The 17,320-nt window shown below is 31.3% G+C and overlaps 1 protein-coding gene across 1 annotated transcript; it reads right to left on the bottom strand.

Moving 5' to 3' along the window:
• Positions 1-1,216: 1,216 nt before the first annotated feature.
• LOC145597171 (polyamine oxidase 1-like) lies at positions 1,217-9,068 on the bottom strand. The gene is made up of 9 exons (XM_081653328.1): positions 8,957-9,068; positions 3,904-4,153; positions 3,552-3,704; positions 3,160-3,403; positions 2,872-3,018; positions 2,199-2,348; positions 1,832-2,086; positions 1,622-1,703; positions 1,217-1,299 (listed from the first exon to the last, which is right to left on the bottom strand). The coding sequence occupies exons 1-9, from the start codon at positions 9,066-9,068 to the stop codon at positions 1,217-1,219; spliced, it is 1,476 nt and encodes a 491-aa protein (XP_081509454.1).
• Between the last annotated feature and the right edge of the window lie 8,252 nt (positions 9,069-17,320).

Raw genomic sequence — 17,320 nt, 5'->3', positions numbered from 1 at the left:
AATCTGTTTTAAAAATAAAAAAAAAATTTTAAAAAAAAGCCATTTAGCGGGTCAGCGGGTACCCGTCTAACCAAAAGGCTGGCCCATTACCCGACCCGCCAAACTTCTTTTTTAACGGGTCGGGTACCCGACCCGGTATTTTTTTAAAAAACCAGAAAAATACCCGCTAAAAATTATCGGGTCGGCGGGTCAGAGGGTCGGGTCAAACGGGTCGGGTATTTTTGAACACCCCTATCTCTCGTATTGTACTTGTATCAGTATTTGTTTATGAAAGAATAGAAAAGGTGATGTTATTTTTTAGGCAAAAAAGTGCTTTTCTAATTCAGCAACATCACTTTAAAACTAGCCCTGTTTGTTTGATACAATGTAAAATATATTGAAAATAAATAAATAATTTTAATGGAAAATATCTTTTAATTTCAAGGAAAATGACAATGATAAATCAATTTTCCTTTGTTTGGATTCTTGCAAGAATAATAATAATAATAAAGAATTAAAAATAGGAGTTGCAATGTGAAGTTGATGAGAAAAAAAAAAAGTTAAAAGAAGGTAAGGAGAAGGAAGAAAAAACATAGCTTTCTTGTTTGTTAAGGAAAATGTTTTCTAACATTAAGGATGGATGTAATTTTTAACCATTGCGAAATTTGCTTCCCACGACCCTTCACAAACCAAATAAAGAAAAATGGGAAAAAATGGATAAAAAAAATTATCAAATTTGCATAAAAAAAAAACACGGTGAAATTAATCAATCCATGGCGTTGTTTTTCTAATTAATGTCACGACATTTTCTTTGAAACATCAACCCCATATATCTATTTCCACAATTTGATTTGATCAATAAAAAACAAGCTTAAGTTTAGGTCATATAATAATTGAGGACATGCGATGTTTAGTAAAAAAAAAAGAAAACAAATGAAAATAATTAGTACGAGATTCAAAATAATCTAAAATAAACATGTTGGTCCACAAACATCTCAATAATTATTCTCCAACACTCATGCATGAACTACATTACAAACATAGACTTCTAAAGCCACGAGGAATTCGAAAATAATTAAAAACAACACCGAAGTTGCAACTCCTAATGAACCCCTAATGATATTCTCTCTTGTTCTTTGAAATAAAATTTCAAAAGAACATAATTTAATCTTGGATTTTCATAAGCAATTGCGCACAACTTTATTCTTGAAACATAAAACTCGACCGGTACAATTAATCACATCCACCAATATAAAGATCTTAGACTTGGTGACATTTTTGTCTTGAGCAACTTGTTGACCTCATTTGCTGTTCTCGCACCTACCATGATTTACGCAACAAAGTTAGATTCATTATGTTTAATGAAGATGTAAAAGTTTTTAATAGTGAGGAAATTTTTTTTTTTGGTGTTTATAGAGCCACAAGGGCGGGGTGAGAATCGATCCCAAGATCTCTTGAATTTGGGAGGGAAGCTCTAACCACTTAAGTTATCCCTCACTCTCATAGTAAAGGATTATTGTGTGCATAATAATTGTGTACTCCGTATTATGCGATCCTATTTTTTTTCATATTAAAATGATCTCTTATCAAATATGCCTTAATTTAATTATACAAGGACACAAAAATAAAGAATAAGAAATACCTGCATAATAAGCACCATCTGCATATCCAAAGAGTTCCGCGTGTGTATGCTCTCCAGTGAAGAAAACATTTTTAACAGGAGCCTAATACATATGTACAAAATCACTTAAATTCATTACATATAGTCTTCCAAATTCATTTCAAACAACACTGAAGACTACATATAACAAAACCCTTATTATATAGCGAGGTAAATATAGATAAAACTTACCTTAAGGTTGTTATGCTTTTCAATCGAGTACCCAACTGGCCAATTAGTGAAAGTGCCTCTGTAAAATCTATCAGAATACCATCTAGGGATCATTATATCAGTAGCATCAGGAATGTCATTTCCAAATATTTTCCGTAGAACTTCCATTGCTTCTGCTTTTGTTTTTTCATCTGGTTGTGCCTCTATCCTCTTTGACTCATCGTCTGTGACTGTAACGAACAGAATGTTGGCTCCTGGATACTCCATTTCTAGTTGCTGCAATTGTACAAAATTATAAATGTAAATTTCTTAATTTTTTTTTTTAGGCTGTTGAAACTGAAAGTAGTCCAAATTAAACTAGGTGATTTTATTTCACATAATAATGTACCTGCCAAATTGCATAATATCCACGCCTTTCATGGACATAAAAGAAAAACTCGTTTCCTTCGCCGGTTGGCCAGAATTTCTTAGGGAACTTGAGGAAGATCTTTGTGTATACACCTATGCTAAATTCATCAATGGCACGCCTTTTCCAAAACTGCAATTCATTCAAGTTAATTCCTCAACAACAACAACAAAAACTAGAATTAAATCAGTAGTTTAGACAGACCTTGGGGCATCGTACATAGTACATGACCCGAATTCAAGACGTGGCATCTCAACACCTTCATCTAAGGTATAGTAAATTAGTAATTGACGGAGACATGAAGTATATAAACTAAAATTGGGCATCAACTATTAGGTTAAACTTTTAATTGAGTTAGTGCTCTAACATGGTTTCAGAGCCAATGGGACACAAAAGCCATGGGGTCAAATCTCATCCAACCCACTTTTTCACTTGAATACTTAGCGTTGAGGATAGGGGGCCAGGCCAAGATGAATCCACATTTCAGACCTAACAGGCTCTTATGTGAGGGACGTGATGGGGTATATAAATCAATGTAAGAATCAACTACAAGGTTATTATGCATGCATTTGGTTGAGTAGGTACGTACATACTCTAACATTGACATCGGAAACACACGTAGTCTTACACACTTAGGTAAGGATGAAATACTTACGGGTAATTGTGGTTTAAAGGAGATGAGATCACTTTGGAGAACGCCAATACTCGGGGATAGAATGACAGCTTGGCCTGTATATACTTTGCCGTCTTCTGTTTTTATCGTCACTTTTCCTCTCTTTGAGTAATCAACCTCTTTCACAACCTAATAAATAATAATTTACAACAGATGATAAATGAAACTTTTATTATTTGAAGACGAATGGAGTAATTAAAATGCTTAGATTCTTATAAAAAAAAATTATGATGCCTAAAACATACGTAGCAATTTAATATCTAAGTATACCTGTTTAAAGATGACCCTAGGGTCATTGATAGTATCATTGGTGTAGGTGAGGCAAGTTTTGGCAATTTCATGAACAATGCTCTCGAATCCTCTGGAGTCAGCTACGAAGTACTCACCCTCACCAAAAAGACTAAACTCTGGCCTTGGAATTATATGCTTAAGACTTGTTACCCTAGGTGACTCGGCTTGCTCGCCGTCGAAAGAGTAGAAGTCAATCATCTTTTCTAGGGGTGTTTTCGGCTCCCTGTATGTCCAATATGTTTCAAAGACAATAATATCATCGGTAAATGTCACATGTACTAAAAAAAAACCATATGAAATAATGAGATCTTATAAGATTTCTATTAAATGTATTTTTCAAATACGTAATTTTCATATCTTTATTCATTAACCTTTTATTGAGACGTTCAGCTGCCAAAAGAGACATATCATCATCTTTCCCTTTCTTAGCACTAAACCTTTCTGATATCTTCTCTGCATAGTCTTCATTACTCTCCGCCATGTCTAATGCCGCATCCACCTCTTCTTTTGAATACAGTCCACCCCTTTAAGACAACAATAATATCACAATATAAAAAGAATGAAGTAAGTAATTATTTACTAATCAATCCCCGTTAGTTGTTTAGGCTTTACCTACTCAGATGACTCTATAGTTACAACAACAAAAACAAAGCCTTAGTCTCAAAATGATGACTATATAGTAACAACTGGTATAAAACTTTATTTACGACTCGATGTACTCACTCTTGCTTGTAGGTGTTATATGAGACATTGCTGAAGTCCGAGTAAAAGGACTTAAGCTTGATTTTCTTGGCGATCTCATACATCGGATTCTTAAGAGGACCTTCTGCACCATGAAGCCAATTTGCTCCTTTCTCAACAACATGCCCTCCAAATTCAGTCTTGTGAATCCTACCACCAATCCTATCCGTGGCTTCCAAAATGATAAAGTCCTTGATGCCTTCATCATGCAGGTTTTTAGCTGCTGAGATTCCTGAGATTTGTAGTAGAAAATAAAGTACATTGTTAAAATTGCAACTTGTACTTTTTATTATATACCTTCCTCTGTTTTCTTTTACTTGCAACACTTTCCTAAAAAGGAAATATCACAATACTTGCAACACACTATTAAAGGGAAGTTACTTTAGGGAAAAACTATATTATTTCCCTTATTTAAAGCACATGGCCCACTACATTACACTCCTAACAACCACTCATCCCATTTTAAAGTGTATTATATCATATGAACCCCACATTTCTTAAATACCGTGAAAAAGTGTGTGTTGCATCTAAAAGAAAACGGAGGAAATATATATTTTTTAATTTTTTTAATTTATTTATCATATTGACTTGGCAATTATGCCAATTGCCTAGATACCACACCACCTTGGACATATATTATTATATACAATTCGATCTAAAGTAAAATTCGATTTTTAATTTCAAATCCAATAAATTCGCTATATACAACTTTTTCATTAAATCCAATCTGAATTAAAATTCAGATTTATTTTTGAATTTGATCTGAAAATTCAAATTAACATACCTTGCAACATTTTAGGGCCTAATGTGATTATTAAAATTAAATTGCAATTATTGAATTCAAATCTTGAAAATGTAGTTGTGCATGATTAAAATTAAAATTGTTTTACATGATTTATATTAATGAAATTTAAAACAATCTTTATTAGTAAACTCACTTCATTTATCAATTTTCCATTTTATAGATCTAAACAAGGTCAATCCGATACGATCCAAAAATCCGTATATTTCAAAATTTTCAATCCGATTTGATCTGAATTAATAATATGGGTTGGATTGGATTTTCGGTTTTAATCCCAATAACGAACTCCCCCAATTTCAGTTATACAAATTCATAAGTAAAAAACAACAACTTTGCAAAGCATTTAGCAGGAGGTACAAAATTACATTTTTCTTTTCTTTTTTTTTTTTCCTCCAGAAAATCATACAGTATCAAAGCAATTCCATTTAATCTCCCCTTAATTTTTCACATTTACATTTTTTTTTATTTCATCTCCTCTCGTCCATCATTTCTCATTTCTTATAATAAGTTAATAATGATGAAAGTTCGCCTTATTCAAGAATTTGTATAAGAGTTTTTGTATTAATGCTCAATCAAAGGGTGATGAACTATAAATAATTAAATCCATTAAACCAAATTAAAATAATAAGTTCACCTTATCAATTAGTGTTACATGTTTAACTAATAATTATATATTCTCTTAGCATATTATAATATTATACAGAGTATAATATATATGATTTGAATCTATGTTTGGGTTTTATTCGTCCTAAGTTATTATTTTTAATAATTGTTGAATTGTACTAATCTATTATACAAAAAATGATAATTTTAATACTATAATTACTTCAAAATTACTGGTTATAAGCATAAAATACACTTTAAAATCATAACTAACTATCGTGCGCTCCTAAACTTGTATGAATAATGCAAAAGTTATATATGATACAACGAACATAAATATACATGAATTGATAATAAGAAATAAAGTGAAAATAAAATAAGTAAAGTCAACTGAAAAATTATTAAAGTTTAGCATAATTATAATGAGAAGAACAAAACTTAAAATAGGATAAAGCAAATAAAGCAGCATAGAACTAGGTTAGTCAGTTAGTTAGTTAGAGTCTTGGGTGTTAGCATGCACTAAGATCGAATCCCTTGTCTGGAATCAGTTTTCAGGTTATAATTAGATTATCAATTGTAAAAATTAAGTATGGATAGAGTACTTATTTATATATATATATATATATATATATATATATATATATATATATATATATATATATATAGACAAACTTTTAAATAAATCGGATGTATAATAAATATTGAACATCCGTTATAAAGTTATCCCTAAAATGAACAAAGGTTACCCTAATATGAATAAAAGTTACCCTGATATAAATAAAAGTTACGAAGTATTTATGCTTTACTGATATGATAGAGTATAAAACATATTCTTGGGCCTCAACCATCAGCTTAAGCTTTTGGTTAAATTGGTCCTTTAACATGGTATCAGAGCCAACGTGACACAAAGGTTACGGGTTTGAATCTCATCCACCCCCCACTTTCAAGTGGAATATTAAGCGCTGGGTATGAGGGAGGCCCATGATGCATCCACACTTCTAGCCCAAACGGACTCTCGTGTGAGGGGGCGTGATAGAGTATAAAAACATATTCCTGGGCCTCAACCATAAGTTTAAGCTTTTGGTTGAGTTGGTCCTTTAACATGGTATCGGAGCCAGCGTGACACAAAGGTCACGGGTTCGAATCTCATCCACCCCCCACTTTCAAGTGGAATATTAAGCACATGGTATGAGGAGGGCCCATGCTGCATCCACACTTCTAGCCCAACAGGCTCTCGTGTGGGGGGCGTGATAGAGTATAAAACATATTCCTTAAGTTTTTGGTTGAATTGGTCCTTTAACAAAAAGTTACCCAAAAAAATTGTAAAAATGACCCTAAACTTAATAAAAAGTGACCCCCGATGTACAGTAAATTACTGTACACCGGATGTATACAAAAGTTATTCATATATATATAAATATATATATATATATATATATATATATATATATATATATATATATATATATATATATATATAAATATATATATATATATATATATATGTGGATTATATGCAATTGATAATGTTATATGTTTCTAAACATTAAATTTTTATAATTTTTCATATAGTAAGTATTAATTAAGATGGATAAATCAAATATATATGCATTAAAAATTGTGCATAATGTGAGGTTTAAATAACTTTAGAAAAATGGAGGGAATAATTTATAATTAGTTCGTTCTCTTGAAAAGTAAAGGAAAACTTGTGTCTCACCGGACATTCCAGCGCCAACAATAATGACTGAAGGGGATGAAGAAGCAGAAGCAAGAGTAACTAAGAATACCATGAAAATCAAAAGATGAAACTTCATTGCTTCACCCTCCATTTTTTACCCTAATATTATTGTTATGTGTAGAAAATAACACAAAAAACTAGGAAAAGATAAGTGATGGCGAAGTTTTGTAATAACGTTCTATAACGTATCTATATTTATAGGCTAGCTGGAAAAAAAAAAAAAAAAAAAAAAAAGAAGATATATGTAATAATGATGAGAGATTATATTAAGTAATTAAATACGGAGTATTGAAAAAGGTCGAAAGTGAGTTATGTTCTTATATTATTGTACACAGAAATTTAAGTAAATATCATACAGTTATACTTATACTGTAACAAACTAAGCCACGTCAGCTACGTTTGTTATAACAACCACTTAGTAGCCGCAATAAAAGCTACTCGTAGCAAATAAATGCTATGCAATGTGTTAAAATCACTTGTGTTCTGTTCTTGCTTATTCTTTCTGTTCTTGAGTTCGTTTTTGGGCAAATTTTCACACCTCCAAAATTACATAGAATGACGAACCACAGAAACCCTAACCCAATCTTTAACTTTATCATCGAGTACGTAGATCCGTACTTCAACTTCACTAAATTAAAGCTGCTCAAATTATTTTTAGTTATACGGTTTATTGCTTTTCTCCTACTTTATTAGCAAGCTAAGAGTTAAGTTCCCATATAAAGAACTTGTTTTCATCACATGAAATAAAGAAATCTTTCTGATTTTATTATGGTCAGATCTGATTTAATATTTTTTTTTTTGAAGAGGAGGGGGGGGGGGGATATCATCAAAATAATATTGTTAGATTTGTCTCATTATGAACTTTTCAAATATGTAATTTTCAAAAAAAATTTAATACACAATTAACGATATTTAACAAAAAATAAATGATAATTAGTTTGTTAGTTAAAGTCTTGGGAGTAGTAGTAATATCAAATCTCTTGTATATATGTTTGTTTGGAATCAATTTTCAGGTTATAATTAAATCAATCAATTGTAACATTTCGGGATATATCAGATTGAGTGTATGATCGATCAACTTAAGAATATATACATAATTATGTTGTATTACTTGTATATAACATTATTTGTAATAACATTATTTGTTATATATGCGGATTATATGCAATAATTGACAAAGATATACATATGTTTCTAATCATAAACTTTTTATAATTTGCCATACACAAATTTTTATTTGTGGCTGACCACACCGTGTAGCCGGGGATTACTTATTTAAGCTAAGGGTTACTTGTTTGGTCAGGAATTACTAATAGAGTTATAGTATAGGGGTTACTTATTCAACGATTATTTATTTAAGAATTTACTCGGTCATTCAGGGGTTACTCTCACATGAAAAATACATTAACCGAACAGAGTCACCCCAAAATAAGCAATCCTTGATCAGCTTAGTAACCCCTGAATAAGTAACACTGGCTACACAGTGTTGCCAACCAGTCAACCACACATAAAAAGCACTGTTTTCCACATAGTATACATTAAAGATGGAATATTGATAAATCAAATATGTATTAAAACTGTGCATAAAGTAAGGTGTAAACAACTTTTTAAAACATGGAGGGAATTATTTGACATTGTTTTTTGTTTTTAGTTTTCAATATTTTTGAAAACAAAAAACCAAAAACAAGAAACAAGAAAAAAATATTTTCACTTTTCTATTGTCAGTTTTCAAAATTAACATGATGTTAATAAGTTTGTCTAATTTTTGTTTTACTCTGTGACATATATCATTTGAGTTTGAAAACCCAAAAAACAGAAAATCACAATGATGCAAAACGAACCCTAATTATTATTCTGTTCTCTTAAAAAGTAAAGAAAAATGCGTCTCTCACCAGACATTCCAGCTCCAACGATGATGACTGAAGGGGATGAAGCAGCGGAAGCAAGAGTAACTAAGAAAACCATGAATATCAAAAGATGAAACTTCATTGCTTCACCCTTCATTTTTTTGCCCTAGAAGAAAACTTTTACAAAAAAATATTAGTTTTTCTATATATTTAGAGATCAGATATAATATAATATATAAAACCCTAGAAAAAGAAATGTAATGGCAATGTATTGTAGTAACGGGCTATAGCGTATCTATATTTATAGGCCACTTGAATAAAAAAAATATCAAAAAATGATGAGGTGGAATTTAGAGCTACAACATAGTACTGTATTACAAAAATTTCAATGATTTAACAGTAAATTATGATACTTAATGGAAATATTACTTGTTTCCAGCTATGCAAATTATCAATAGCCTTCTTACGGCCTTAAACGTCCAATCAACAACCGAGATAAGGTTACAAGGCATGCATCACGTTCAAATATTATCTACTATACTCATGAACGATACAGTGTAATTAGTCATTACCAATTTAATTTGTGTTTCCTATACTATCATCATTAGTGACTGTTAACAATAATTGTAATCCCTTTATTTGTCTTTTCCGATATGTTAGGATGTCCTAATTTACAGGGATCGGAGTGATTAATACCTTTAATTCAGATTTTTTTTCTTTATTAATTAGGTTTTGTGTTACGTCAACAGGAGAAATTATTGGGCAATTAAATACGAGTAATAAAAAAGGATACAATTCAAGCCTAGCATCGTAGTACACATAGACACTAGACCTAGAGCATGAAATGGGTTCGAGTTATATATACATTGAATTAGGAAGAATGTACAAAGTGAAGGCGAAAAGAATCAACTACTCCGTCAAACGCAAGTGATGGAGCACTGATACATCACCACGGGTGTGTATTATTATACGTTATATATTACGTAGTACTACGTATATCACTAGCTAAAACTAAGGTCATGCAGTGACACATGCATACATGTACTTAACAGTGTAGTTCAAATTAATCACTCGAGAGTCGAGACTCTTTGCTCAATATATTGTGACTCGTCACCCTTGGGAATGGGTACTTGCTCTTCTTTATAGGAGAGAGACTTGATCTCAAACAATTCATTTAAGGAGCCGCCTCTTTAGGAGTTTTGGATACGGACATTTGAAAGCAATATTGAGTTTCTCATCGCAACGCTAAAACAGAATTAACACCATATCCTTTGAGCAAATCTCCGTGCTCTAAGAATATGACCTGTTGCTGGGAATGAGAGATTGTTATATAAATTTGGGTGTACGTACGAAGCACCTTTCCAAGAGTATTATTTGTTCATTTTGAGGATTATTACTCATTTAATCATCAAATGAGCAAAAAATTATCCTTGAATGCACCATACAACCAGACGTATATAATTATTTTAGCTGGGAATAGAAAAATCCACCTCCATTTCACCTCCTCTCCAAACTTTTTGAGTTATAATAAAATAACACATTTAATGATCTAACTTCCAATTTCATCAATTAGTCTACATAAGGAATAAGGATCAGATTCCTATCAAGTCAATATTATGGCTAGTTTTGAATTTAAAATTAGAAAATAGCCATTTTGGTAAATTGTTTTACTAAATTAGCCTATTCCGTAAAAGCTCCAATATTTAGTTCAAGACTTGAAACTCTTTTCTCCATGAAAAAGATGAGAACTGATTAGCTCTACAACACTTGAATCTCTCTCCAAGCCTCTTGTATTCACCATCTCCGCTTCCTCGCCAATAGTATGAAATGGAACACTAGATAAGCTTTTCTACCCTAATATGAGTAATATCAATGTCATTTTGCCTTCTTTCCTAATTTCCTCTAATTGCAAAAATTAGCTCCAAATTCGTCAATATCAGAGAATAATCAATAATTTAGGGTTTTGATGCATGTGTTAATTTGGTCACTTCATATCAAATGAAACAGTAGTGTAGATGTGAATGTGAGTTTTTGTTCAAAACTTCGCACAATATATACTACCTCCGTTAACGGTTATTTGCAACATTTGCCATAAACGGAAGCTACCAATTATTTGCAAAAAATGTTTTTTTTTTCCTCTTTTAGTAATTTTTGTTGTATAAAATGACCAAACTGCCCTTACTTAACCAACTTACTCCCTTAATTATTTCACTAACCATATACTATTATAAGTTTATAACCCTAACTTAATCATCTAATCTTACAAAAAAAAAATCAGATCTTTTTTCAAAAAAAAAAAATATCCTTCATCTTCCAATCTTCTGTCCAGATCTGGAGGTGGTCTCCCATGGGTTTCGTTGGTGTGGTGGTAGTGGGTGGCACGAGCTTCGTGGAAGGTGGTGTCGTGGGTGTGGTGGTTTTGTGGGTTTCGTGGAAGGTGGTTTCGTGGGTGTGGTGGTTTTGTGGGTTTCGTGATGTTGGGTTTCAATCGGGTAGTGGGTTCTGCTGGGAGGCGTGGTGGTTGATTTTCGAGGGTGGGAGGCGGCGTTGATTTTCGAGGGTGGGAGGCGGCGTGGTGTTGGGTTTCGATCGGGTAGTGTTTGTTTGCGCACTTTGGTGGTTTTTGGTGGTGGTTGTCGGTGGGTTCGTAGGTGTTGGTGGTTTTCGGTGGGTTTTGGGTTGTCGGTGGGTTGGGTGGGTTCGGTGGTGGTGGTGGATCTTGCTGGGTTCGGTGGTGGTGGTGGTTTTCGGTGCTGGGTTTGGTGGTTCTGATTATTTGTGGTTTATTTTTAATTTTTTTTTTTAATTTTTTTTTTTTTAGGAAAGAGTGGTTTATTTTTAGTTGGATTAGTGCTTAAGTACATGCCCTTATATTTCAATAATCTTGTTTTAAAACTTTTGCCTAGGAGTCCGCGCATGTTCCTTTCGTTGCAAATAACTGTTAACGGAGGTAGTAATTTTTTTTGTTTTAGTGTAAGCTAAATAAGGATGTTGACTTGAGTTTTGACCGAGTATACTATAAAGTACTCCGTATATACTATGCACTCGATAAGGGTACACATGCATTCTTAGTAAACTTATTGAGCTAATCATTGGAACACATATAACTAACCTTGATGAGTTTATTTGCATATCTATACAATTACTAAAGTGAAATCTTTTGGTGGGAATATTCCTTCCCAATTTTATTTTATTTTTTTAAATTTAACTTTTAGTTTTTTTTTTTAATTATTATTATTATTTTTTTAAGAATTTAATTTTTAGTCTATTTGAAAATAAAATAATAATTTATACTTCTAGAAAGCATGTTTACAATGTATTGTCCATTTACTACAAGTACATATTAATTATCAAATTACATAGACAGTATTTTAATAATGCTATGATTCCTTATGACATTTTTTTCCCCCTTACTCCATTTATATCATCTAAATTCTCATAGTAGTATATTTAACCCTACAATATATTCATTTAAAAAATCCGAGTATTGCTTGGGTATTTATTTATAGGAAATTTTGTCAGAAAAAATCATTTATAACACCTATTTTGTTGGAAAAAACCTTATAAAAATTTTTTGGCAAGGAGAAACCAAATTATAAAATAATTTTGTTGAAGACAACCTGAGACCTTTAATCACTCAATTAACCACTAATTTTTCCTTAATTCTTCTAATTACTCATAACTCTAACTTAATATCTTTAATAATTAAGCTGATTTATAAATTTAAAAAAAATATATCACCCTCACCACCACCATCCACCCTCTTCTTCTCCCCCTCCCATGGCAGCAGCTCAGCAGCCCCCTCCCCCACCCCCAGCCGCCGCCAAACCAACCTCCACCACCAAACCGACTCCCTCCCTTTTCCCTTTACCGTCGTCGAACACCCTCCTCCGGAAAACCACCCACCAATACCACCTTCTGCCATAACCAAAACCCAGAAAACCACCCTAAAACCCCAACGAAAATGCTTCATACGCAACCAAATCCCCTCCTCGATCTTCAACAATCCCTTCTTATACGCCACAATCTCTCTCCTCCCATCTAATTTCAACTTCAAAATTCACAAATACAAAGAAGATCTAGTGTTGGTGGTTTCTTTGAATGAAATTATTGGGTTAGGGTTTAGGAGGGTGGTCACGACGAGGAAGAAGGGGGAAAGGAAGGGGGTCGGGTCGGTGGTGGAGGCTGATCAGTGGGGGGGCTAGGGGTTCCAGGCGGTGGTTGGGGATTGGGGGGGGGGGGGGTGCTGCTAGGAGGAGGAGAAGGAGAGGGTGGATGGTGGTGGTGAGAGTTTTTTTTTAATTTATAAATCAACTTAATTATTATAGATATTAAGTTAGAGTTATGAGTAATTAGAAGAATTAAGGGAAAATTAGTGGTTAATTGAGTGATTAGAGATCTTTGGTTGTCTTCAACAAAAATGTTTTACAATTTGGTTTCTCCTTGCCAAAAAATTTTTTTAAGGTTTTTTCCAGTAAAATAGTTGTTATAAATGGTTTTTTCTGACAAAATTTCCTTATTTATATTAAGTTATTAACTATTAACTAGTTTAATACAAAAGGTCAAAACCCCCTCTAGCTACCATCTCTCTCTCTCTCTCTTATTTTTTTTTTATTTTTTTTTTTGGAAGGTGATATAATTAATTTGTTAACTTTTGATCATCTGACATGAAATTCAAAATAATGGGACGACAAACACTTTAATTATGGGGCGTCTCTTGAATCGTTGAAGTAGGAATAGAAAGTGACATTTGACATGAAATTCGATATAATGTGGCACATCTTTGATCGGACATTGATGACGAGGTCTATGACACTATCATTGAAAAATATGTGGCTATTCGCTCCTTCGGTCCTTCCACTTATTTTCTATAGATACGTTTTCATCTTTTGAGTTTTCTTTTTATATGGCTACGTTTTCGGTTTTAATAATATGTTTACATGCTTTACTTACTCTCATGTTTACGTACTTAGGGCCTGTTCTCATACGTTGAAATTTAGTTCAGTTCAACTCTTAATTTCCTTCTCTTATAAAATATTCATTTCAGTTCGGTTCAGCTGAGTTCAATCAATAAAAACAGACCCTTAGACTGTAAGTAACTATTCTCATTTATCAAATTATATTTATATAAACCCAAAGTAATTATTTACATTTATCAAAATATTTATCTATTTCTAAAACTAATGTTATCATATATTTTACTTACTCCCAAGCATTATTCTTAACACCCGTGAATAAAACTCAAACGTAGCATTAGAAAAGAAACAAAAGGAGTATAATTTATTTCATACAAACCTTCATGTGAAAAGTAAGCAACTACTCTATTTGTTGTCATTTAAATGCTCCACTATAACTGACACGTACGCTAAAGTAGAAATTTAATAAAAAACTAGTGTTCGTCCCGGGCGTTGCTCCAGGTGTTACTTGAGTATTTTATTATTATTATTAAAGAGCTTGAAACAATTTTTTTAATCGTCAATAAATTATAATAATACAGTGACAATAATAAATAGTATTGAATGATTTTTGCATTTATTTCTAATATGTATATATATATTTATATACATAGATAGAACATGATTAGTTTAAAGCTTAGATGGTAATTAGTTGGTATTCATTCAATAAGGTCTTGTGTTCAAACTTCATTATATGATTTTTTGGTTAACCATGACATGAAACAAAAATATGCTAGAGATAAATGTGGCATATTGAATGATGATGTGGCATTATTCTCGTGCAAGAATGAGATACACGTGGCACATTAACATTTTTAGGAACGCTTTTAAAAATATAAGTATAGATATAGATATAGATGTCTTTAATAATCAATATAGTATTTATATGAGTACAAGATGATCAATTGTATTTTCAAAAAAAAAAAAAGATGATCAATTGTATTGTAATACGTGTATCTATAGAAAGAGATATTCCTTGCCAATGACAATAATTTTTTTTTTTTTAAAAAAAAAAAAATTCTCATTAATAATTGAGATTTGAGACGAGACATCTTGTTTTTATGCATGAGACACTACCTAGATTGGCACATCAAACCTCTTTTCCAGCTGACATAATTGAGATTAATTACTCGTAATGTAATATTTTTGAACTATTAATCCTTTTTTTTTTTTTTTTTGAAATCAACTATTAATTCAATTAATCACTCTCTCCGTCACTGTAAAAGGATTATATATTTATCATTTTAAGCGCACAAACTTTTATAATTATTGTAAATTTATTATAAAGATCTCTCAAAGTGATCAAAAGTTACCCTTAAAATGAATACAAATCACTCAATTATGTTTAAAGGTAACCCAATTAAAATAAAAATAATATATGTTTTAATGGTAAAGAATCACATTTTAAATGACTAAAATTCAATTCTTAGTGATTGAAAGTAATTTTATTACCCTTATAAAACTTTTCTTGTTCTATTTATATATATAAAAAAATCATTTTATGTTCAAAGTTACCCAAAAAAGGGCAAAAAGTTACCCTAAATTGGCTTAAAGTTACCCTTGTACTGCTCGATGTACACTAATATTAGTGTAAACTGGATGTATACAAAAGTTTTTGTTTTAAGCGTTTTCCTTTAATAATTACATTTCAATTATATTAACATAGAAACAAAATACTCCACAGTCTTTCAAAGATTAATTACGTGATCATATTCATCACAAAAATCACAACCACCTCCATTTTAAGTACTCTCTCCGTCTCATTATACAATGTCTGTTTATTGGGTTTCTATGCAGGAATTAAAAAAGTTGAAAACTAATGATTTAAAGTATATATGTGCGTGTGGGGTTAGAGAGAGATAGAGAGAAAAACTAGTTGGGAGTAATTGAAGAGATAGAAAGAGAAAGTGTTAGAAATTGATACAGTGTTAAAAGTACAAAAGAATAAGGAAAAAGATGATAACTCATAAAAAAAGGGGAGTACTAAATGCAGGACAATTTTACCTAAATGCAGAATAAGTTATTTTTTCAAAAAAGATTATATTCCAATTTTGTCCTTGTTTCGACTTAATCCTTTACACTTTTTGTAAATAATTAAAATTAAATCTTGTACCTTTCTAACTATATAATAATCCCAACTATTTAATTTACAACCATACTCTAACGTATTCATTCTTGTATCCTATTTTGTAATACCCCGTATTTTCATACGTATCTTCCAAATTAATTAATTAGGAATTATTTTATAAAAAGGGTATTTTAGTAAATTTATTATTTGGAGCCAAAATAATATTTGAATTTTGGCGCCAAAAGCATTTTGAAAACTAATCATTATTTTGGATAAGATTTATTATCCCATTATCTTATTTTAAAAACCGGATTATTTACATATTTCGGATATTTTAATTTAAGAAAAATAATATTTTATAAATTAATTATTATGGCCGAAAATTCCCATTTATTTAGCTAGGAAATTTGGATTTTCTATGTATATAAAAAAATGATTTTATTAGTTAATTATTGGTGAATAATTGGTATTTTAATTAATTAATTAATTATTTAATTATTCTATATTATTTACACAATTATTTTTATTCCTTAAACCGAGCAAAATCTTCCTAAATACTAGTAGGGGAATCTTCTATTTTCCTTAATTCTAATTCTCCATCTTTTTAGTATCCAATCCTCATATTCTCTTGCCTTTTGTTCCTCTTGACTATTCCCCAAGTAATTCTAATTTCCTTATTATTTTTCATGACATACATACATTCCATATTCAAGTATATACAATCACCTTAATATCCAAACTTTCCTTAATTCTTTATTCACTTCTCCAAGTAATCTCTTAAACCCTAATTACCATAAATCTTCCTACATTTTCCTACTATAATTCATGCTCATACTAGCCTATAAATACCCCTTCATACCTCTCACATTTTTCACACCAATTCTCTTCTTTTCTTCTCCTCAATTTTACACAAATCATCCCGATTATCTTTGAAGCCAATTTTCGGGCACTTCTGGTCAGTTTTTGGGGTATTAACGTTTCACAGAATATTGTTCCTCTCGAAAAATCCTTGAGGTTAGGATCAAGAATCACCCAATTCAGAGTTATATCAAAGGAGTTATAGCCTCTGCAAGTTCTGCCTAGTATTTCCTACGCAAATTCGATTCTTCTTTTTTCCTTGGTTTCTTATCTTTTCTTCTTCTCTTCTCTTATTCAAGTATTATTATTATTATTATTATTATTATTATGGGGGATTTATAAAAATTATTATGAGTAGTTTTAATTATATAAAATCATATTTTAATGATGTTTATGAGAAATTAATTAAAAAGGTTCATTTACATATAGTTGGGGGTTTTTAATTATTTTTTAACCTTATATTGATTAAGGTTATATTTATTTGTAGGGTGTGTTCTATCAAGATTCTTGAGGTTCTTTTGGTGTGTT

Source organism: Chenopodium album, chromosome 20, assembly GCF_948465745.1.
Source record: "Chenopodium album chromosome 20, dcCheAlbu1.1, whole genome shotgun sequence".
NCBI lineage: Eukaryota > Viridiplantae > Streptophyta > Magnoliopsida > Caryophyllales > Amaranthaceae > Chenopodium > Chenopodium album.
The sequence above is the reverse complement of the archived record's forward strand: the minus strand, read 5'-3'. Positions and strand labels throughout refer to the sequence as shown.

Coding starts and splice junctions, on each gene's coding strand:
- LOC145597171 (XM_081653328.1), bottom strand. CDS start 9,068: ATGAAGGGTGAAGCAATGAAGTTTCATCTTTTGATATTCATGGTTTTC. Junction 3,705..3,903: donor TATAACACCTACAAGCAAGA/GTGAGTACATCG, acceptor GTTGTCTTAAAG/GGGTGGACTGTATTCAAAAG. Junction 3,404..3,551: donor GCTGAACGTCTCAATAAAAG/GTTAATGAATAA, acceptor TTGGACATACAG/GGAGCCGAAAACACCCCTAG.